Here is a 25,360-nt window from a genome sequence, read left to right on the forward strand (position 1 = left end):
CGGTATCAACCTGGTGAACCTTCTCTGCACTCCCTCCAATGCCAATATATCCTTCCTCATATAAGGGGACCAATACTGCACACAGTATTCCAGCTGCGGCCTCACCAATGCCCTGTACAGGTGCATCAAGACATCCCTGCTTTTATATTCTATCCCCTTCGCAATATAGGCCAACATCCCATTTGCCTTCTTGATCACCTGTTGTACCTGCAGACTGGGCTTTTGCGTCTCATGCACAAGGACCCCCAGGTCCCTTTGCACGGTAGCATGTTTTAATTTGTTTCCATTGAGATAGTAATCCCATTTGTTATTATTTCCTCCAAAGTGTATAACCTCGCATTTATCAACGTTATACTCCATTTGCCATATCCTTGCCCACTCACTCAGCCTGTCCAAATCTCTCTGCAGATCTTCTCCGTCCTCCACACGATTCACTTTTCCACTTATCTTTGTGTCGTCTGCAAACTTCGTTACCCTACACTCCGTCCCCTCCTCCAGATCATCTATATAAATGGTAAATAGTTGCGGCCCGAGTACCGATCCCTGCGGCACGCCACTAGTTACCTTCCTCCAACCGGAAAAACACCCATTTATTCCGACTCTTTGCTTCCTGTCGGATAGCCAGTCCCCAATCCACTTTAACACACTACCCCCAACTCCGTGTGCCCTAATCTTCTTCAGTAGCCTTTTATGGGGCACCTTATCAAACGCCTTTTGGAAATCCAAAAACACCGCATCCACCGGTTCTCCTCCATCAACCGCCCTAGTCACATCTTCATAAATATCCAACATGTTCGTCAAGCACGACTTTCCCCTCACGAATCCATGCTGCGTCTGATTGATCGAACCATTTCTATCCAGATGCCCTGCTATCTCCTCTTTAATAATGGATTCCAGCATTTTCCCTACTACAGACGTTAAGCTGACCGGCCTATAGTTACCCGCCTTTTGTCTCCTTCCTTTTTTAAACAGCGGCGTAACATTAGCCGTTTTCCAATCAACCGGCACTACCCCAGAATGCAACGAGTTTTGATAAATAATCACTAACGCATCCACTATTACCTCTGACATTTCTTTCAATACCCTGGGATGCATTCCATCCGGACCCGGGGACTTATCCACCTTCAGTCCCATTAGTCTACCCAGCACTGCCTCTCTGGTAACATTAATTGTATTAAGTATTTCTCCTGCTGCCAACCCTCTATCGTTAATATTTGGCAAACTATTTGTGTCCTCCACCGTGAAGACCGACACAAAAAACTTATTTAAAGACTCAGCCATATCCTCATTTCCCACTATTAACTCCCCCCTCTCGTCCTCCAAGGGTCCAACATTCACTCTAGCCACTCTATTCCTTTTTATATATTTATAAAAACTTTTACTATCATTTTTTATATTAATTGCTAGCCTAGCTTCATAGTCTATCCTTCCTTTCTTTATCGCTTTCTTAGTCTCTCTTTGTTGTTTCTTAAATTTTTCCCAATCACTTGTTTCTCCACTATTTTTGGCCACTCTGTACGCAGCTGTTTTTATTTTAATACTCTCCTTTATTTCCTTCGTTATCCACGGCTGGTTCTCCCTTTTCTTACAATCCTTGTTTTTTGCTGGAATATATTTTTGCTGAGAACTGAAAAGGATCTCCTTAAAAATCCTCCACTGTTCCTCAGCTATCCTACCTGCCAGCCTGCTCTCCCAGTCTACCTTAGCCAATTCATCCCTCATCCTATCATATTTCCCTCTGTTCAAACAGAGGACACTGGTTTGGGACCAAACTTTCTCCTCTTCCATCTGAATCAGAAATTCGACCATATTGTGGTCACTAGACCCAAGAGGGTCCTTCACAATAAGATCCTTAATTCTACCTACCTCGTTACACAATACCAGATCCAAAATAGCTCGTTCCCTCGTCGGTTCCGTAACATGCTGTTCAAGGAAACTATCCCGACAGCATTCTAAGAACTCTTCCTCCATTCCACCCTTACCGACTTGAGTCTGCCAGTCAATGTGCATGTTGAAGTCCCCCATGATTATTGCCGTTCCGTTTTTACACGCATCCCTTATCTGCTTGTTTATAGCCTATAAAACCATCTTTATTTCAAAGATGGTTTTATAGGTTGATTCCTGTGGCAATATTCAATCCATGCGACAGAGTCTAGCCTGCCAGCTAGAGCGCCATCGAGAGCCCCGTGTTAGTTCCTTTGGGTAAAGCCCAAAGTATTAAGTACCAGAAGTGGCCAGCTGCAAGCCTTCTCCGAGATCAAGGATCTGGGGGCAGAGATCCCTCATCTCTGCTAGCCAATTGGGCCAGCAGCTGAGCACTATAGGCAACAGCAGTGAGAATAGTGTCAGTTTTTGGCAGTGCACCCACCAGAAGCACAGGATCAGTAAGAGATCCAAGCTACAAGTGAGTCAGGCTGAGCCGGGGGCTGTGGGGTGGGGGGGGGAGGGTGGGTTGGCATCAAGAGCACAGGAGTGGCTTTCAATGGGTACCCTCTTCCCAAAGTTGTCTCTGCATAAAGTATCTAGGTTCCCGCCCCACACTTTTTTGGGGCAAAGCTGAGAAGGTAGAAGGATCCCCACCTGGCACTCTCCTGATTAAATGACCACCCTTCCTCCAAGTCTGCTTTTGGGGAAGGCATTAAGTTCTGCCCCTGGAATGAAAGTGTTGTCTTCTGAGAAAAGATTGAGAAAGTGGGCCTAGAATCATCAAAATTTAGATGAAGCAGAAGTGACCTTATTGACACATACAACATTCTATGTGGACATGACAGGGTAGATGCTGAGAGAATGTTCCCCGTGTAGGAGAATCTAGAATTAGGGGCCTGAGTTTCATTTAAGACTGCGATGAGAAGGAATTTATTTTATCAGAGAGTCATTAATCTTTGATATTCTCTGCCCCACAGAGCAATTAGGATTGGGTTATTGAATATATATTGAGGCTGTATTAGGAGATTTTTGATAAAGAGTGCAAACAATTATGGAGGACAGATAGGCAAGTGGAGTTAAGGCCAAAATCAGATGAGCCATGATCTTATTAAATGTTGAAGCAAGCTCGAGGAGCAAAACATCTTACTATTGCTCCTATTGCTTAGAGTCACAGAGGTTTACAACATGGAAACAGGCCCTTCGGCCCAACTTGTCCATGCTGCCCAGTTTTTATCATTAAGTTAGTTGCAATTGTCCACATTTGGCCCATATCCCCCTATACCAATCTTATCCAAGTAACTGTCTAAATGCTTTTAAAAGACAAAATTATACCCGCCTATATCATTACTTCTGGCAGCTTCTTCCAGACACTTACCACCCTCTGTGTGAAAACATTGCCCTTCTGGATCCTTTTGTATTTCTCCCCCCCCCTCACCTTAAACCTGTGCCCTCTAGCTTTAGACTCCTCTACCTTTGGGAAAAGATGTTGACTGTCTAACTGATCTATGTCGTTCATTATTTTATAGACCTCTATAAGATCACCCCTTCTACACGCCAGGGAAAAAAGTCCTTGTTAAGCAGCCTCTCCTTGTAGACATCAAGTCCTGGTGGCATCCTAGTAAATCTTTTCTGCACCCTTTCTAGTTTGATAATATCCTTTCTATAATAGGGTGACCAGAACTGGTCACAGTATTCCTTGTGTTCTAGTTATACAGAACTGGCTCAGTCATAGAAGACAGAGGCTAGCAGTGGAAGGGTGCGTTTCTGAATGGAGGGCTGTGACATGTGGTGTTCCTCAGGGATCAGTGCTGGAACCTTTGCTGTTTGTAATATATATAAATGATTTGGAGGAAAATGTAACTTGTCTGATTAGTAAGTTTGCGGACAACACAAAGGTTAGTGGATTTGTGGATAGCGATGAGGACCATTTGAGGACACAGCAGGATACAGATCGGTTGGAGACTTGGGCAGAGAGATGGCAGATGGAGTTAAATCTGGACAAATGTGAGGTAATGCATTTTGGAAGGTCTAATACAGATAGGAAATATATAGTAAATGGCAGAATTGTTAAGAGGCAGAGGGATCTGGGTGTACAGATACACAGGTCACTGAAAGTGGCATTGAATATAAAAATTGGCATGTCACGTTGCAGCTTTATAGAATCTTCGTTCAGCCGCACTTGGAATATAGTGTTCAATTCTGGTCGCTACACTATCAGAAGGATGTGGAGGCTTTGGAAAGGATACAGAAAAGATTTAGCAGGATGTTGCCTGGTATGGAGGGCATTAGCTATGAGGAGAGGTTGGAGAAACTTGGTTTGTTCTCACTGGAAAAACGGAGGTTGAGGGGCGACCTGATAGAAGTCTACAAGATTATGAAGGGCGTGGACAGAGTGGATAGTCAGAAGCTTTTTCTGAGGGTGGAAGAGTCAATTACTAGGGGGCATAGGTTTAGGGTGCGAGGGGCAAGATTTAAAGGAGATGTACGGGGCAAGTTTTTTCCACAAAGGGTGGTGGGTGCCTGGAACCCACTGCCGGGGGAGGTAATGGAAGCAGATACGATAGTGACTTTTAAGGGGTGTCTTGACAAATATATGAATAGGGTGGGAATGGAGGGATAAGGTCCTCGGAAGGGTAGGGGGTTTTAGTTCAGTTGGGCAGCATGGTCGGTGCAGGCTTGGAGGGCCGAAGGGCCTGTTCCTATGATGTAATTTTCTTTGTTCTTATGTGGCTGATCCAGCTGAGATTCTTGTTAATGGTTTATTATGCAGTGAGTGGTTGGGATCAAGGATTCACTCACTGCGAGTATTGTGGAGGTAGATTCAATTGTGGTTTTTAAAAAGGAATTGGATAAATAGTTAAAGGGAGAAAAACCTGCAGGGCTACTGGAAAGAGATAGGGAAGTGGAACCAGCTGAGTAGCTGTTACAGAGAATCGGCATGGACATGACTGGTGATCTCCAGGGTCTTGTTGGCGGAGGATATGGCAATGTCATTGATTGTCAAGGGGAGGTAGTGGTTAAACTATGTCTTTGGAGCCGTGTGTTGTGAGAATACTGTGAGTATCATTCCAAACCTGGATTTTGCCCATGAATTGCTGCAAGTGGGTACGGACTTTTTAAATAACTGAGGAATTGATAATGGATTTAGGCATTGTGCAATTATTAGCAAACAGATCCACCTCTGACATCATGGAGGGAAGAACATTGCTGAAGCAGCTGAAGATGCATGAGCCTATTGTTGCCTTTAGCAACTCCTGCAGTGATATCCTAAGGATGAGATGATTGGCCTCCAGCAGCCACAACATCTTCCTTTGTGCTCGATATCACTTGTACCATTGGAACGTTTTCCCTAACTGATTCCCATCCGGATGTGCGCCCTTTGGCAGTCCTCAGGCTTTATGCATTTTTTTGCCAAAAGTTTATACAATTTTTATAACCCTCAGGAAATCATTGTGCCATTGTTTTGTTCATTGCCTCTTGTTTTGCCTCAACCTGACATCAGTAAGGGGAAAATTCTAGAGTCCATTATCAAAGATTTTATGGCAGTGCAGTTGACAAAATCAGACACAGTCAGCATGGATTACAAAAGGGGAAATTGTGCTTGACAAATCTACTGGACTGGACTTTGAGGATGTAACTAGTAGAGTTGGTGAGGGGGACCCAGTGGATGTGGTTTATTGGAACTTTCAGAAGGCTTTCGACAAGGTCCCACATAAGAGATTAGCGTATAAAATTAAAGCGCATGGGATTGGGGGTAATGTATTGAGATGGATTGAAAACTGGTCGGCAGACAGGAAACAAGGGTAGGAATAATCGTGGTCATTTTCTGAATGGCAAGCAGTGACTAGTGGGGTACCACAAGGATCAGTGTTAGGACCCCAGCTATTCATAATGTATATTAATGATGTGGATGAAGAAACTAAATGTTAAAACTCCAAATTTGTAGATGACACAAGCTGGATGGGATGATGAGCTGTGAGGAGGATGCAGAGATGCTTCAGTGTGATTTGGGCAAGTTGAGTGAGTGGGCAAATGAATGGCAGATGCAGTATAATTTGGTTAAATGTGAGGTTATCTACTTTGGTGGCAAAAGCAGGAAGGTAGATTATTATCTGAATGGCTATAAATTGAGTGGGGAATGTGCACAAGGACCTGAGTGTCCTTGTAAACGAGTCATTGAAGGTGAGCAGGAATGCAGCAGTTGGCAAAGAAGGCAAATGGTATGTTGGCCTTCATAGTGAGAGTATTTGAGTACAGGAGCAGGGATGACCTGCTGTACATATACAGGGCCTAGGTGAGGACCCACTTGGAATATTGTATGCAGTTTTGGTCTCCTTATCTTTGGAAGGATGTTTTTGCAAGAGAGGGAGTGCAGTGATGGTCTTACCTGCTGAATTCACATCTCCTGATTCTACTGCGTGCACTTTATCAAAGATATTTTGGAAATCCAAAGATATTGCCTCTACTGATTATGTGATCTACTCAATGTCAGCAATGGCATAGTTGATAACATTTTCATCTTTGAATCACAAGATTGAGGGTTTAGTGCTTGAATTCAGCAATCTAGGTTGGCACTTGGTGCATTATTGAAGGAGTGCTGCACTGTGATGCCATCTTTTGGATGAGATGTCAAATTGAGGCCCCTTCTGCTCTCTCGTGGATATAAAAGATCGAACACTATTTTGAAGATGAGAAAAGGAGTTTTCCTAGTGTTCTGGCCAATTTGTATCCCTCGATCAACATCACAAAACACATAAATTGCTCATTATCACTTTGCTGATTTGCAGTGTACAAATTGAGTGTCATGTTTCTTATAAGACAATAGTTAACACATTTAAAACTATGTTACTGGCTGTAAAGTGCTTTGAGGCACCTGGTGGTTGTGAATTACAGTGTGTATATATATATATAGATATATATGCAAGTCTCATTTCCCATTTTCTGTTTTTTTTAAAGAATTCGAGCATGACCCCTTTTGGAATCCAGACTAACTTATGTTTCCAGTTTCTAAACTTTTCTGTTATATCCATTTATAACCTCTTATTTACCTTTCTGTTTTCTATTACATCTTTGTGTACCAGTATTGTTCCCCCACTGCCATGAAGCAAATTGACCTGTGTTTTTTTCCTTTTTCCTTCAATGTGTTTAAGGAGGTTGACAAAATATGTAAAATTGTTATTTACCTCGTTAAATTTTTTCTAATCTTTGTAAGTTTTTCTAATCATTTATCTTGGTCACCTGACATGATTTCAAGGCACACATGATGGCTCAACAGTCTGCAAATGTTTATTTTTGGTTACCGGTGCTATTTAAAGTCTCTGCAATCTTCCATGATATTGACAGAAAAATGAGCTGACAAAGGGTCATCTAGACGTTGGCTATACTCTCCCTCCACAGATGCTGTCAGACCTGCTGAGATTTTCCAGCATTTTTCTGTTTTTGTTTCAGATTCCAGCATTCGCAGTATTTTGCGTTTATCTTGCATGATATTGAGCTAGGCATTGTGCTCTAGAATGTACTGTCTCTTGTTATAGATTAACCACATATTTCTTTAAACAAAATTATTTGTAATCTTTTGCAGGTCTGGTGTGTATGAAGTCTAGTACCTCTGTCGTAGAGTTGGTTATGTTGCTGTGTTCACAGGTAAAGTACTTCAAAGGAATATTTCCAAAATTTTATAGTTTATCTTCTATTTAGACATGAAAAATGTAAATCATCAACAAAAATCTATAAAAAGAGATGATTCTTAAAGCATTAAGATTTATGAATGTTAAAAGAAAATTGATCCAAGGCTAATGCTGTTGGGACACGGGTTCAAATCCCACGACAGCAATTGGTGGAATTTGTATTGAGTTAGTAAATCTGGAATTAACAACAACCTCAGTGATGGTAACAATGGAAACACAGTCAATTGTAAAAAGCCATCTGGTTCACAAATGTTCTTTAAGGAAGGAAATCATTCCTTATCTGGTGGGGCCTAGATATGATTCCAGATCAACCCATCTAATTAAAAGAGCTGAACTGAAGATGTGAGGTGAGCATGACTGCCCATGACATCAAGATAGCACAGGACCGAGTGTGGCACCAGGGAGCCCTTGCAAAGCTGGAACTGATGGGAATCAAGGAGAAAACTCTCCACTGGTTGGAGTCATTCCTAACTCAAAGAAAGATGGCTCCATTTGATGGACAACAATCACCTCAGTAACTGATCATTGCTGCAGGGGTTCCACAGTTAGTGTCCTAGGCCCAACCACCTTCAGCTGAATCACCAATGACCTTCCCTCGTAAGATTAGAAGTGGGATGTTTGCTGATGATTGCACAATGTTCTATACCATTTGTGACTCCTCAGATACTGAAGCAGTACGTATCCATTAGCAAATCTGTGTGCATATACAGCAAGAGCTGGAAAATATTCAAGCTTGGGCTCATAACTGGCAAGTAACATTTGTGCCACACAAGTGCCAGGCAATGACCTTCTTTCAAAAGTGAGAATCTGACCATCATTCAATGACATTTCTATCGCCGAATCCCCCACATTCAACATCCTGGGGTTTATCATTGAACTGGACCAGCCATATAAGTACTGTGGCTACAAGAGCAGGTCAGAGGCTGGAATTTCTTTGGAAAGTAACTCACCTCCTGACTCCTCAAAGCTTGTCCACCATCTATAACACACAAATCAGGAGTGTGAAGGAATACTCTCCACTTGCCTGGATGAGTGCAGCTCAAAAGTCAAAATGCTCAACACCAACCAGGGCAAAGCACCTTGATTGATTGGCAGCCCAGCCAATACATTAAACATTCATTCCCTCTGTCATTGATGCAGAATCGCAGCAGCATATTCTGTCTACAAGATGTTCTGCAGCAACTCTGCAAGGATACTTTGATAGCACCATCCAAACCTCAACATTTACCAGCTAGAGGGACAAGGGCAGCAGATGCATGGGAACACCTCCACCTGCAAGACCCCTCAAAGCCACAAACCCTCAGGATTATATTGACATTCCTTTTCTGTTGCTGGGTCAAAACCTCCCTTTCTAACAGCACTGTGAGTGTAGTATGGCCTGCAGACATTCAAGAAGGCAGCTCACCACTACATTGTCAAGGTCAATTAGTGGTCAGGAATAAATGCTGGCCTAGCCAATGACGCTCGCATCCTGCGAAAGAGTAAATAAATTAAATACTGGTATGTTGAGATTTCCCACTTTTTGTTGTTTTTTCTCTTATTCTTGGATGCTACATATTGTGAAGCTCCCTCATGCTCCTTTGTTTGATGGGTGCATAGTTCTGTTTCAGTCTTCTCTGTTGGATCATGAAGATTGATGAAGTCTACCAGAATCCCCTTTCAAAGTGTCTGTGATGATGAGCATAACAATTTTTTTGCTTGGGGAAATATAGAAGGGACATCACTTAATTGACTATTGCTCCTTCTTCACTAAGCAATCATTAGATGCTGAAAATCAAAGTGTTTCAAATGCAGTTCCTATTGGGTCTTTTCCAGAACATAACCCTGATGGATGTAAAGCATCTATTTTGATTATGTGCTATTGTGGCTATCGCAAGAATCTCGTGAAATGCTGCATTTGCAAGGATGGCATTGCTATTCTTTGTATGTTTTTCTTAGTTTAAAATTGATGCATTGCAGTGATGTCCACATAGTTATACTATATTACATTTTTGGCTAATTATTTTGGACATGGTAAAGATGCAGGATTGAAAAATAATTTCAATAGTGCTAAGTCATCCATTTAAATGGATCAGAGCTGACAGTTGAAACCTTTTAGCATTGCATTTGGATTCTTATATTGAAAGGTTGAATTTGGTGGTGAATGTCACAAACATCTAATCCCGTCAAGTAGTCATTAAATTGCCTATCTTGGATAAGATTCAGCCAGCACAGCCCTTGTACAATATTGTCTTAGGCAGTTTTTCAAAACCCCTGTCTCGTATAATTGATTACATTTGATTATTTTAATATCACTGGCAATTTATAATACTGCATATACCGTTAATGCATGTTTTACAAAATGATGTACATTCTTTTTCAAAATTATAAAAATAAATTGAACGACCAGAGCATATTAAAAATGATAATGTAACACACCAAGTGTAACCATAGAACAATTGCTGATTCAATTTGACAAACAATAGTGAAACAATTAACATTTCTCGGTACCTTCTGTAATACTGTTATGAAAATTCAGCTGCTTTCATTTGAGTCGATTGTTACAAGATATAAATCATTTATATTCTTAAGCAGCAGTGTTACATTATTAAAACAGAATACAAACCATTATAGTTGAAAACCCTCATTTTTTTGCCTTCCAGATTTCGGACCCATTGCAAAATTTTGTAAAATGTACATTTATGCACAAAATGCCCAACTAGTAAAGGTGTTTTATGCCCTTTTGCAATACCAACACTAGTGCAAAAAATCTCTTGCGTCTACATGATTCATTGTTAATAAGTGAAAAGAAAAAGAAATATTAACTGCGTGACTTTATTGCCTGCCAATATCTGATATATTTCTGTTTGATATCAAAAGTAGATGTCTCCTTTCCATAAATGATTCCTTACCAAATGGTTTAGAACTTCACAGAAAAGATCAAAGCTAAATTTAATAAATATACCAGACACGTTCACATACCTGCTGTTACAAGTCCTGCATATATATTTCAGTATTCATCTGCTCGATTCACGTAAGGAAGCCATTAGATGCAAGTCAACTTTTTTCCCCCCGGTATGAGTGATTGCTGAACAGAGAGGCAAGAACTGTGTTGGCATGAATCCTCTGTGGAATTAAGGCATCAAAAATCTCCTGCAGGGCACTTGTGATTTTGTGATTCCAAACTTCAGTCCAGCTTTCAAGGGAAACTCCTTGTGGTTCATAATGATCCTTTGAGCAGCAAAACATGGCATTTATGGAGAGCTTTGTAGCATTTAAAGTGAGGTTTTATAAACAAGTTGGTGTTAAAAGAGCTTCATCTGCAATCCCTGCGTTTTACTGCATTGTACCGGAAAGCAACACAACATGTGGATATTGTCTCCTAATGATTCCATCATCTAATCATGAGACGAGCTTTACTCATTTCTTGGCTCCAGGAATTCCTACCATTAAGGACCCAAGAGATGAAACTTTGCCTCGTGTATTGATTAGGACTAAGAGTTTGAAATTTGAGCTTTCTTCCTGTGTCCTTCACAAGGCTTTATGGTATGAATCTAAACCTGACTGCTGAAGAAAATGCGGTATAAAATTACAAATGCATTAGTGTAAGTCAAATTAATGTTGCAGCTATGTCACAGAGGAAACAATTTTGATTTATTCATTCTCGATTTGTTCTGGAAAATCGTATGTTAGGTTTGAGGTTTTTTTTCAGTTAAACTGCCACAGAGCTATAAGATCAAGAAAGTATACTTTTTCCTTTTAACTAAAATATTTAGGTGATTAAACTTGTTAATTTCCATTAAGGAACTGCATATAGCGTGTTTTTCTCTTAATTTACCTGATCAAATTTGCACTAGTCAAGCTGTTTTTTAACATCAGAAATTTCATGTTAGCAACTTCAGATTGCCAGTTCTTTTTTAGAAAAAAATTGTGCTGCTGAGCAAAACATTAACCGCCAGAGGCTTAAGTCTAAAGTATGTTCTAAATTTACATGAGGTTTCGGATTGCAAACGTCTGAAAGTGCATGTCATGCCTAATTCAATTCAGATGGCCAGGCTTTCAGACTATGAAGGATTGCAATCAGGTTTCCTCTACAGGGGCATTTTCTGTGCTTTACTGAAAAATATATATCTTTTTTACATCCACTTGATGCCATCGTCAGAAGTTTTAAACCAAAATATATTTTTCCCAGCAATCCATTTGTTGAGTTCAGATCAATTTCAAAGAGCCAAAATTTATCTGGCTAGTCACACAATCATATCTATAAACTTATGCAAAATTTGTTGACAAAAATAATTGGAAGTTTTCAGTTGGAGTTACTTATATATTACATGCTTTATATTTGTTTTGACTTTTTATTAATTTGTCCACACATTGATTGTTGAAACTATCACAAATAGGAGATTTATGGAAGAGGCTACAAATAGATGTATTCAAAGACTGATTAAAAGTGGTAATTAGCCATGAATGTACAATCCTCTCTATCAAGAAACATTCCAGTTTCCCATTTTATAGCTCAAAGAAATGCAAAATGAATTTTCTAGTTTAGTTTTTTTGACTCAGTTTGAATATTGTGAACAGTTCATTTTCAGCTTGGCTATGGTACAGCTATAAATTACATTAGAGATTCAGTGTGTTTTCCCCAATTTCCCTTAAATGCAAAGTGTCCTGTTGGGAATGATCCCACAGATACAAAAAGTGCTTTGATATCTCAACCATGTGTCAGTTCTTCATATATGAAACTTGACAGCGACTCCCAGTTGGCTGATTGAAAATGGACGCCTTGATTGCCAAACAAAAACAACTTGTATTCATCTAGTGTCTTCATTCTAGTAAATATCTCAGTGTTTTGCAAGAGCACGATAAAACAAAATCACATGAGATATTAGAACTGTTGACTTAAAACTTGATCTAAATATATGTCTTAAAAGAGGAAAGAAGTGTAGAACAAAGGTATTGAAACATTATTTCCCTTATTCTTTCATGGGATGTGGTGTGTCACTGGCAAGGCCAGCATTTGTTGCTCATCCCTCACTGCTCTTGAAATGAGTGGCTTACTAAGCCATTTTCAGAGAGCAGTTTGAGGTCAACTGCATTGCTGTGGGTCTGGAGTCACTCATAGGCCAGACCAAGTAAAGATGGCAAATTTCCTTTCCTTTTGGCATTAGTAAATCAGATGGATATTTATGGCAATTAGTGATAGTTTCATGGTCACTATTATTGAGAGTAGCTTTATATTCAATATTTTTATTAATTAAATTCAAATTCAAACAGCTTCTATGGTGAGATTGCAGATAAAGCTCGTTTAACACCAACTTGTTTAGAAAACTCCACTAAATGCTACAAAGCATTAGCCTGGACCTCTGGATTACTAGTTCGGTGACATTACCATTGTACCATCATCTTCCCATAAACATATAGCCTTGTGGGCCACAGTCTGGCCCACCAATGATTTGTATCTAGTCTGCCAACTGCTACAGTTATCCTTTTAAAAAAAATGGAATGTACCATGCTGCAAGTTAACTTAAAGTTTGAATTTCCCCAAGGATTTGTGGATTTCCCACCAACTTCTCCCAATGTTCATATTTTAAAATAGAGAATAGATGCATGAGGCTGAGTCTATACTGCTTTGACAGGATTAGTGAATGGGACAGGGATTGGGAAATTGAAATGGTACAGTCCAGGAAATGGCTGCCATCATTTAAAAATCAGTGGGTGAAAGAGGATGGAGGCAGAAAAGGGAAGAGAATGAGAGAGGGGAGGGTGAGAGAGGGAAAGAGAGAGAGGAAGAGGGTGAAATGAGAGAGCCATCCATCCATCATCCCAACCCCCACACCCATATGATCTCTTGGGCAACCAGTCCCCCACTTAGAGTCTTGTCACTGTTGTATAAGGATCAGACATAGAAAGGGTTAATGTGGGACAGGGTACAGTACTGCCCGTATCATGTAAGGGGACACATCACCTGAATCTAAAGGACAACCTTGTACTGGACAGAGATGTGTGTAGAGACAAGTATGGAGACAGCTCCTTGTTTAGACCTTATACTGTACATATGCACAGTTTTGAGTAGTTAATATATACCATACAAGACTCGGAATCTCTTTGTGAGACCTACCAAACTACACACAACATTTTACAACATGGCGGCAGTGACCGGAACAACCTAGAACCTCTCAGAATGGAGATGAAATCAAAAACCTGGGAGATTAAAAGAGCAACATTCTGACCTGACAGAAAAAAGATGAAGTGAAGGTGTAGAAGGACATTCTCAGAGAAAACCTCCAACAAGCATATGAACAAGGAGCAGGAGGAGGCCATCCAGCCCCTCGAGCTTGCTCTGCCATTTAGTTTGATCATGGCTGATCTGATGGTAACCTCAAATCTGCACTCTGCCTACTCCCTAAAGCCTATCACCCCTTTGCTTACCAATAATCTATATACCTTCACCTTAAAAATATTTAAGACTTTGCTTCCAACATGGTTTAAGGAAGAGAGCTCCAAAGACTCAAGACCCTCTGAGTGAAAAAAATAGCCTCATCTTCACCTTCAATGGGTAACCCCTTTTTTTTTTTTAAAGTGACCCCTAGTTCCAGATTTTCCCACAAGGTGAAACGTCCTCTTCACATCCACCCTTTCAACACCCTTCAGGATCGTTTATGTTTCAATCAAGTCGCCTCTTACTCTTCTAAATTCCAGCGGATACAAGCCAAGTGTTTCTAACCTGTCCTCGTTAAGACAACCCACCCATTCTAGGTATTAGCCTTGGCCAGACGTGTTTAAAAAAAGCTTTTAAGTCAGCAGTATTCTGAATTGCTGTTTTAAATGCAATGTGAACATCCTGAGTCCAAAGACAGTGCCTGACCACGTGATGGCCAAGCTCACTCCAGATGAATAAAATTTGAAATAAATAACAAATAATTGGCAGTTACAAACTCTCAGCAAAAGCGTGAATCAATGGTTTCATGACCTGAAAATTCTTCGATACTGCAGGGAAGGTTCAGAAAGGTCGATCCAGGGAATTGCTGCAAAAAATTTAAAACACAGAATGCAAACACCATTGCTGTGAGTCACCAAATCCAACAAGCATTGGAAACCTCATTGAGAAGTGTACAACAGCACCATCTTGGATTTCCAAACAGCATTTAAAGCTATACGATCCTTTAATTTTAAATGATCATGGATGAAAAATTTACTTTACCAGACTGGTTTAGAGTTATCCAGGACCCAGACCAATCATAAAATTGGGCATCCCAAGAAGAAATCTTTTAGGTTACAGGACATTTTCCGGATTAAGTAGAAATCAGAGAAGTCCAAATGAATACAATTTTTATACTTTTTTGGTGTGTATGCCGATGAAGTAAATCTGATGCAATTCATTGAGGAATCCTCTGCCAGCTTTGATGGGATCTTAAAAGCCTTTGACAAGTGTTTTAATCTCCAGTTGATGAAGGACACAGAAGACAGATAGAAACTCCCTAATCATGGGAAAAAGACAACATCCAAGCAAACCACATGATGGTGGCAGTGAGGCAACGAACGATCTGGAAGTATCTTTTTGAAATCTGCAGACTTAACCAGAGCTGCAACAGCAGGTGGCAGTGCGGAGTGAGTAACTAGCTGTGAATGAAGAAAAATTATCTGATGTCACTCAAAAGGACCAGACTTGCAAAAACAAATGAAACAAAATCATAAAATGTTTATATCAAAGCTGAACTGGAAGATTTAAAACACAAGATTGAAGCTGAGAATATACCTTTGAAAACACAGAAGTCTGAGAACACATACCAACTGGCTCAAGAACAGCTTCTTCCCTGCTGCCATCAAACTTTTGAAGGGACCTATCATATATTAAGCTAATCTTTCTTTTCACCTTATCTGTAACTGTAGCACTATATACTGCACCCTCTTCCTTTCCCTCTCCCCTATGTACTCTATGAACAGTATGTTTTGTCTGTATAGTGTGCAAGAAAAAATATTTTTCACTGTATCCCAATACATGTGACAATAATAAGCAAATCAAATCAAAACATGTTAAACTAAAATATTCAAAGAACCAAACTGTTTAAAATCTGAACGATCAAATTTCTGAAGCATCACAAAAGAAACAAAAAGGTTGAATGTTGGAAAGAATGTGAATCATGTGCAGACTCAATATGTATCTCCTGAAAAGCACAAGGAGGAAATAACAATTCTGAATGCCATTGTTGGCAAATTGAAGTAGAGGAAGTTAAGGAGGCTCTGTTAAATTACAAGAAAATTCAAGAAGAAGTGAATGAGCTTTCCTGAGAAAAGGGAAACCTGTTGAATAATCTTTACACATTACAAAGATCCTTCAGGTCAAATTTTATTCTGGGAAATTACCTTGATAAACAACATGAATTTAATGTCATTCTGAAAGAACTGAAGAATCAATTGGCAGAGAAGTCTCAACAAATATATTCCAGGAAGAAGCGAAGGGGTATAAGAAAGAGACTGCAGTATTGAAGAAAACCTGTTGGGTATTTGGACAAAACCTTTCCAAAGATACATGTGAGGAAATGGAAATCAAGAACCAAGAATGGCAAAGAGAAAATATAAGTCCTCACAAAAGAGCATGAGAGCCTCAGAAACAATTGACAGAAGTGCATTTAAAGAATATAAGTTTGAAGGATAGCACTGAGTATTTTTTTCTGCTAAAGAAAATCTGGTTAGTGAAGAGAACCAACTTACACATACAAAAGATGTTTTTGATGAGGAAAAGCAAAAACTGATTAACAGAACTGGACTGTCACTCAGAGATATAATACTTGAAACAGCAGACTGTACATTGCCCGTTGTGAACAGCAGAAAGTACGTGCGGTTTGATATGTTCCACCAGTCGGAACATTCGGCCTACATACTTGGCGTCACACCGGCACTGTAATTCATATGCCACATTACTCATTAATGTGATAGGCAGTGCATCTTTTTGATTTGACAGCAGTATCCTGTTAGTGGTTAATACCACCCTTTTTGCTACTGCATAGTTATAGCATGAAATGGCTAGCTTTACCTGTTGCTCAATTTTTTGAAATACCTTACTCTTCCAGAGTAATCTGAGGTAGACTGGGCACTTTTAGGACCGAAAGTGGTGGCGTTAAACCCATTCGTGAGTTTGTGTGATACGGCGAGCCTGGTTTAAATTTGAACAAAAGCTTGGCAGTTAATTGTTCCATGGTGCATTTTCCAAGGCAATGCCTCTACCAGTTAGATTTGACTTGCCAATCAATTAACACTCTCTTAAGCAATTTAAATTTTTGCCCTCTTTATTATTGCTATTCTTGCAAACTGTCCTAATAAGTTTAAGGTAAAAAGCTTCGACAGCATGTCTTTTTTTCAGCAATACAAGTGACCAGTTGTTAAACTGAGGCTTTTCCTTAACTGGGAGCCAGTGTAGGTCAGTGCGCACAGAGGATTTGGGTGAATTGAATTTGGTTTGAATGAAGGCACAGGTACCAGAGTTTTGGATGACCTCAAGTTTCCAGAGGGCAGAATATGGCAAGTGTAAGAGGAATTTCTCGGGATGTCCCACTGGGCATCTTGTATTCAGCTGATCTCTTGCGAAAGACAGTATGCAGTTAAAGACATTCTTTATTTGACCAACACGTATTGGGAGAGAGATGGTCACAGGATTCTAACGTCTCTCTGACGTTACATCACATGAGCACAACAGATATACATTTCTGAAGATTTGATCTTCCCACCCCACTTGTCCTCCGAGCTGGATGGTCCAATTACATTAATGCACTTTATTTACTTCGGCCAATAGCATTCTCCCTTCTAGCAGAATTAGGAATTCATTAGTCAACCAAACCCATAGATTCTTCCCGCCCCCCCCTTGCCTGGTAACCTCACCTACGCAAATCTGATGGGTTCAAGGGTCGCTCCTAACACCTGCAGTCTTGAGAACGAGAAGGGAGTCATCTTTCTTGTCAGTGGAGACTGAATTGCAGCTATTCATTACAGCTAGAAGCTGATTTCTTCTATTCATTTCAAAAACCTTGGTAGCTTGTAGATGCCTGGTCTGCCCCTAATAATAGTACATATGCCCGATACTTCTTTGTTCCAAAAGAATGCAGTCTGTCTAATTGAACATATTTCCCATTATGCCAAGGGGTAAACTGCTTGTTGGCCAAAGCCCACAAGAAAATACAAAAATGTAGTTCAAATCGATAATACTTGTTCAAAAAGGATTATACATGTGCTTATACAGACAATACCTTCATATAACATACAAGTGAGGCACGTTGTGAAACCTTTGATATATATAAGGCACACTGTGGTCCTATTTTAAACTAATCTACTTTGTTTTAATAATCTCAGAAAGCAGGGATTTCTGTATCCCCCCACTACAGCAAGACAACCAGGTGTGTTGGAATTGTCAAGCCTATAAGTATCAAGACATGGATGAGGGTTTCAGCAACAAATAGGCTGAGGCAGGAGTGGAGTTGGGCAATATTACAGAGTGGAAATGGGTGGTCTGATTGAGTGGCAATGTGCTTGTAACTTCATCTTGAGGTGGATATGAACTAAGATTCTGAACAGTCTTGTTCAGCCTCAGAGAGTAGGCAGGGAGAGTTGTGGAGTTGGTGGCCGGGAAATTGACTTTATGCTCTGAAAAGCAGATGATGGTTTGAGTCTTCTGAGTATTTAGTTGAAGGAAATCTCTGTTCATCCAGTGTTGGGTGTCAGACAAGCAATCTGACTATTTACTAAGTCTAATCATGTTCCCACCTGATGCCTACCCATTGGAGTCATTGGGAACAGTCAAGAATGAGAACCTGTATGATTCCCATCCTCTCCTGCAGCCCAAGGGCACCGAGATCAATTGTCACACCCCATCTGTTGCCTTAGTCAAGATCATCTAACTCAGTGTAAATTGGTTATAAAATTTTGGGCCCTCCAGCTTTTCAGTGGTGGGGGAAATGCTGGAGTCAATTATAGAGGATGCAATAACTGAACATTTGGAAAGTGGTGACAGGATCTGTCCAAGTCAGCATGGATTCACTAAAGGGAAATTGTACTTGAAAAATCTTCTGGAATTTTTTGAGGATGTGATCAGTAGAGTGGACAAGGGTGAACCAGTGGATGTTGTGTATCTGGACTTTCAAAAGGCTTTTGACAAGGTCCCACACAAGAGATTAGTGAACAAGGTTAAAGCTCATGGTACTGGGGGTAACGTATTGACGTGAATAGCGAACTGGTTGGCAGACAGGAAGCAGAGTGGGAATAAACGGGTTCTTTTCAGAATGGCAGGCAGTGACTAGTGGCGTACCGCAGGGTTCAGTGTTTGGACCCCAGCTACTCACAATATACAGTCATGATTTGGATGAAGGAATTGAATGCAATATCTCGAAATTTGCAGAGGACACTAAGCTGGGTGACAGTGTGTGCTGTGAGAAGGATGATAAGAGGCTACAGGGTGACTTGGGCAAGTGGGCAAATACTTGGCAAATGCAATATAATGTGAATAAATGTGAGGTTATCCATTTTGATGGCAAAAACCGGAAGGAAGGTTATGATCTGAATGGTGGCAGTTTAGGAAAAAGGGAAGTGCAATGTGACCTGGGTATCATGGTGGAACAGTCGCTGAAGGTTGGCATGCAGTTTCAGCAGGAAAGTTAATGGCATGCTGGCCTTCGTAGCAAGAGGATTTGGGTATAGGAGTAAAGATTTTTTTTGCAGTTATCCAGGGCCTTGGTGAAGCTACACCTTGAGTATTGTGCGCAAGTTTGGCCTCCTAGTCTGAGGAAGGACATTCTTGCTATTGAGGGAGTCCAGCGAAGGTTTACCAGACTGATTCCTGGAATGGCAGGACTGACATATGAAGAGAGACTAGATCGACTGGTATTGTACTCACTGGAATTTAGAAGAATGAGAGGGGATCTCATAGAAACATATAAAATCCTGATGGGACTTGGCTTGCTAGATGTGAGGAGAATGCTCCCGATGTTGGGGAAGTGCAGAACTAGGGGTCACAGTTCTAAGAATAAAGGGGTAGGACATTCAGGACTGAGATGAGGAAGAACTTCATCACTCAGAGAGTTGCGAACTTGTGGAATTCTCTACCAAAGAAAGCTTTTGGGGTCACTTTGTTCAAGAGGGAGCTGGACGTGGGCCCTTGTGGCTAAAGGGATCATGGGGCATGGAGAGAAAGTAGGAGTGGGATATTGAAAGTGCATGACCAACCATGATCATATTGAATGGTGGTGCAGGCTCAAAGGACCGAATGGCCAACTGCTGCACCTATCTTCTGTATTTCTAAATTTCGATGAGTTAATCCAGGACTAGGCAGAGTCTTCACCCATTAAGCCATTGGGATTTTATTTTATTGTAACATTTCACATAATAGTATCGCCTTCAAAGTTTAGCAGTTTTTACAGCTATAGTTCACGTCATTTGACTCTGGAAAAAAAATGAAAGCTGGAAACTCAAAACACATTTTTAGAATTTGATTTTTCTCCATGTTGATATAGTTGGATAGGAGTATAACCTGAAGTTTGTATTTGGTCAGAACAGAGATAATTTGATACGTTCTTGACAAGATCTGTGCTTGATTATTGCTACAATCTGAGCCAATATCTATCACAGCTGTGGAATTGTATTTAGTTGAAAGCTGTTAAAGTGGGCCAGCGCTGCACTTCCTTTATGAAATATGTTTCTTTATCCCCCTCCCCCAACTACCCCCACCCATTCTACTTTCTCTTTCCATTTTGTTTCTCAGCAACTTTTGTTCTATCGCAAATAAAGAACAAAGAAAATTACAGCACAGGAACAGGCCCTTTGGCCTGCACTGACCATGCTGCCCAACTGAACTAAAACCCTCTACCCTTCCGGGGACCACGTCCCTCCATTCCCATCCTATTCATGGATTTGTCATGACGCCCCTTAAAAATCACTATCGTATCTGCTTCCACTACCTCTCCTGGCAGCGAGTTCCAGGCATCCACCACCCTCTATGTAAAAAATCTTGCCTCACACATCTCCTCTAAACCTTGCCCCTTGCACCTTAAACCTATGCCCCCAATAATTGACTCATTCACCCTGGGAAAAAGCTACTGACGATCCACTCTGTCCATGCCCCTCATAATCTTGTAGACTTCTATCAGGTCTCCCCTCAACCTCCGTCTTTCCAGTGAGAACAAACCAAGTTTCTCCAACCTCTCCTCATAGCTAATGCCCTCCATACCAGGCAACATCCTGGTAAATCTTTTCTGTACCCTCTCCAAAGCCTCCACATCCTTCTGATAGTGTGGCGACCAGAATTGAACACTATATTCCAAGTGCGGCTGAATGAAGGTTCTATAAAACTGCAACATGACTTGCCAATTTTTAAACTCAGTGCCCCGGCCGATGAAGGCAAGCATGCCGTATGCCTTCTTGACTACCTTCTCCACCTGCATTGCCACTTTCAGTGACCTGTACACCCAGATCCCTTTGTCTATCAATATTCTTAAGGGTTCTGCCATTTACTGTATATTTCCCATCTGTATTAGACCTTCCAAAATGCATTACCTCACATTTGTCCGGATTAAACTCCATCTGCCGTCTCACCGCCCAAGTCTCCAACTGATCTATATCCTGCTGTATCCTCCGATGGTTCTCATCGCAATCCGCAAATCCACCAACTTTTGTGTCGTCCGCAAACTTACTAATCAAACCAGTTACATTTTCCTCCAAATCATTTATATATATTACAAACAGCAAAGGTCCCAGCACTGATCCCTGAGGAAATGAGCATTGTGTGGCTAGTGTATTAGTTCCAAATTTTAGGAATGTTAATTGAAAACCTGAACATATGAAATGATGGAAATTTGTCTCCTATTTATTGTAAGAAGACTTGTAAGCTGTCACTGCTTTCCCCGCACCTGTCATTGAGGAGGAGTGAACAGAGATAGTATCAGATTCAAGGAAGAAGCATACAAATTGGCAAGAAAAAGCAATAGGCCTGAGTATTGGGAGCAATTTAAAATTCAGCAAAGGAGGACTAAGCGATTGATTAAGAAGGGAAAAATAGAGTATGAAAGTAGGCTCGCAAGGAACATAAAAACTGACTGTAAAAGTTTCTATAGATATGTAAAGAGAAAAAGATGGACAAAAACAAATGTAGGCTGCTTGCAGTCAGAAACAGGAGAATTCATAATGGGAAATGAAGAAATGGCTGAGGAATTTTGCTTCAGTCTTCACAAAGGAATAATGTGCCAAAAGTGCTGAAACATGTTTTAGTGAGGAGCTGAAGGAAATCAGCATTATTTGAGAAATGTTTTTTGGGGAAATTGAGAGGATTAAAGGTGGATAAATCTCCAGGTCCTGATATTCTTTATCCCAGGGTACTTAAGGAAGTGGCCCTGGAAATAGTAGATCCATTGGTGGTTATTTTCTAAAACTATTTGGACTTTGGAATAGTTGCTACAGATTGGAAGGTAGCTAATGTAAGCCCGCTATTCAAAAAGGGAGATAGAGAGAAAACAGGGAACTATAGACCAGTAAGCCTAACGTCAGTACTGGGGAAGTTGCGAGAGTCTATTATCAAGGATTTCATAACTCAGTAGTGGTATAATTAGACAAAGTCAGCATGGATTTACAAGAGGGAAATCATGCTTGACGAATCTATTGGAATTTTTGAGGATGTAACTTGTTGAGTTGACCGAGGAGAACCAGTGGATGTGTTTTTTTAAGATTTTCAGAAGGCTTTCGACAAGGTCTCACATAACAAACTACTATGTAAAGTTAAAGCGCATGGGATTACAGGTAATATCTTGAGATGGATAGAAAGCTGGTTAGCAGATAGGAAGCCAAAAGATGGCATAAATGGGTCTTTTTCTGATTGGCAGGCAATGACTAGTTGGGTTCCACAGGGATCTGCTGGGACCCCAACTGTTCACATTATATATTAATGATTTGGAAGAAGGAACTGAATGTATTATCTCCAAATTTGCAGATGATACAAAGTTGGATAGGAGGGTGAGCTGTGAGGAGGATGCAGAGTGCTTCTGCGTGATTTGGACAGGCTAGTGTATAAACATCTGCATGGCAGATGCAGTATAATGTGGATAAGTGTGAAGTTATCCACTTCAGTAGCAATAATCGGAAGACAGATTATTACTTGAATGGGTGTAAATTGAGGGAAGTGGATACTCAACGAGACCTTGGAGTCTTTGTGCATCAGTCACTGAAAGTAAGCGTGCAGGTACAGCAGGTAATAAAGAAGGCAAACGGTATGTTGGCCTTCATAGCAAAAGGATTTGAGTATAGGGATAGGGATGTTTTGCTGCAATTGTATAGAGCATTGGTGAAGCCACACCTGGAGTATTGTGTGAAGTTTTGGTGTCCTTATCTGAGTAAGGATGTCCTTGCTATAGAGGGAGTACAGCAAATGTTTTCAAGCTGATTCCGGGGATGGCAGGTCTGTCATATGAGGAGAGACTAAGTCAGTTAGGATTATATTCACTGGAGTTTAGAAGAGTGAGGGGGGATCTCATAGAAACTTATAAAATTCTAACAGGGTTAGACAGGGTGGATTCAGAAAGAATGTTATCAATGGTGTGGGAGCCCAGAACTAGAGGTCATAGTTTGAGGATAAAGGGTAAACCTTTTACAACTGAGGTGAGGAGAAATTTCTTCACCCAGAGGGTGGTGAATGTGTGGAACTCACTACCACAGAATGTAGTTGAGGCCAAAATGTTGTCTGATTTCAGGAAGAAATTAGATATAGCTCTTGGAGCTGAAGGGATCAAGGGATATGGGAGGAAGGGAGTTCAGGATATTGAATTCGATGATCAGCCATGATCAAGATCAATGGTGGAGCAGGCTTGAAGGGCCGAACGGCCTACTCCTGCTTCTAGTTTCTATGCAGTAGAGTAAACAGTATCAGATTTTGTTTTGAGAAATTCAGTTGCAATTTTACTATTCATATATTTGGTCTAAACGTATGTTAACTATGTCTGTCTAATACATTAATGTTACTGTTTCTGTTCACAAGCATATTAAAATGCTTCTTGTATATCAAGAAGAAAAATTGACACTGCAATGTGACCTTACCGTGCCTGGTATCAGCAACTAGGGGATTTTCATAGTAACCTCATTGCAGTGTAAATGTAAGCCTGCTTGCGACACTAATAAATAAACTTGAAACTTGATAGAATGTATGTTGCAAGCTGTTGAGTAATGATGTCATACTGACTTTATTATAATGAAGTGAATGTTTTGTTTGTCCATCAGGACAAAAGTAGCTGTACAACTCAGACTTTATAAACATATTTTCTGGTGGTTTGGATAAAGCACATGCTGTTACCTGTATTCCAAATATTAAAGATTAATAAGTAGTAGAACTGAGTGTGTACTTTTACATGTGCAAGCACCCTTTGCTAAATTGGATATGAGATGCACGCTGCAGTATAACTTGGTCTGCTGGTACAGCATCATCCTCTACATTTAGCAGTCTTAGAAGACATTTAAGACAAGTTATGATCATGTTCAGTTTGTTTTTCTCATGCACACATGCATGTTTGTCGAATTACAATTTTAAACTAAATTAATTCAAGGGATATGGGTTTTGTTGGCCAGCATTTAATGCACATCCCTAAATGCCCTCGAGAAGGTGATGGTGAGCTGCCTTCTTGAACCACAGCAGTTCATGTAGTGTCCTACAGTGCTGTTAGGAAAGGAGGATTTTGACCCAGCGACAGTGAAAGAATGATGATATATTTAAAGGCAGGATGGTTAGTGGTTTGGAGGTGAATTTCCAGGTGGTAGTATTCTCAGTCCATTGTACCGCATTATAAACATCCCTTCCATGGCCACCAAGTTGTGGCGTTGGACTTGAACCCGAAGCTTCTGGTGCAGATATAGAGACACTACCACAGTGCCCAAGACCTCCTTACCCCACGCTGTTGATAGTGGGGAATTCAGTGATGGTAATGCCATTGAATTTCAAGCAGTGATGAATTAAATTCTTTCTTGTTGGAGATGGTTATCGTCTGGCACTTGAGTGCCACGAATGCTACTTGACTCTTGTCAGCCCAAGCCTGGATATTGTCCAGGACTTGTTGCATTTGGACATGGGCTGTTTCAGTATCTGAGGAGTCACGAATGGTGCTGAACTTGGTGCAATCATCAGTGAACATCCCCACTTTTGGCCTTATGATGGAAGGAAGATTATTAATGGAGCAGTTGAAGATGGATGGGCCTAGGATATTACCCTGATGAACTCCTGCAGTGACATCCTGGAGCTGAAATGACTGATTTCTAACAACTGCGACCATCTTTCTTTGTGCAAGATATGATTCCAATCAGTTAAGAGTTTTCTCCCTGATTCTTCCACTGCTTCTTGATGCCATACCTGGTTAAATACGGTCTTGATGTCAAGGACAGTCACTCTCACCTCACCTCTGGATTTCAGTTCTTTTGTCCATGTTTGAATCAAGGCTGTACTGAGGTCAGAAGTCCAAGGTCAGTGATCCTGGTGGAACTGAAATTGAGCATCAGTGAGTAGGTTATTGCTCAGCAAGTGCCACTTGACAGCATTATTGATGACCCCTTCCACCACTTTACTGATGATCGAGAGTAGACTGATGGGGCGGTGTGAGCTTAATTTGTCCTGCTTTTTGTGTACAGGATACACATGCGCAATTTTCCACTATACTGGGTAGATACCGGTGTTGTCACTGTACTGGCAAATTCTGGAGAACAAGTCTTTAAATATTTAGTTAGGAAGATTTTGGCAGTTTGCGCAGTGTTATTTCTTC

At 40.6% G+C, this 25,360-nt stretch overlaps 1 protein-coding gene across 14 annotated transcripts in view; it reads left to right on the top strand.

Annotated features, from left to right (window-relative positions):
- nbeaa (neurobeachin a) overlaps positions 1 to 25,360 on the top strand; it is an 812,689-nt gene that overhangs the window by 404,974 nt on the left and 382,355 nt on the right. For all 14 annotated transcript variants that reach the window (XM_078222243.1, XM_078222244.1, XM_078222247.1 and 11 more), the window contains one exon: positions 7,508 to 7,569. In XM_078222243.1, the coding sequence (XP_078078369.1) occupies positions 7,508 to 7,569 (62 nt within the window). The remainder of the gene's footprint in view (positions 1 to 7,507; positions 7,570 to 25,360) is intronic.

Source organism: Mustelus asterias, chromosome 10 (assembly GCF_964213995.1).
Source record: "Mustelus asterias chromosome 10, sMusAst1.hap1.1, whole genome shotgun sequence".
Taxonomy (NCBI): domain Eukaryota; kingdom Metazoa; phylum Chordata; class Chondrichthyes; order Carcharhiniformes; family Triakidae; genus Mustelus; species Mustelus asterias.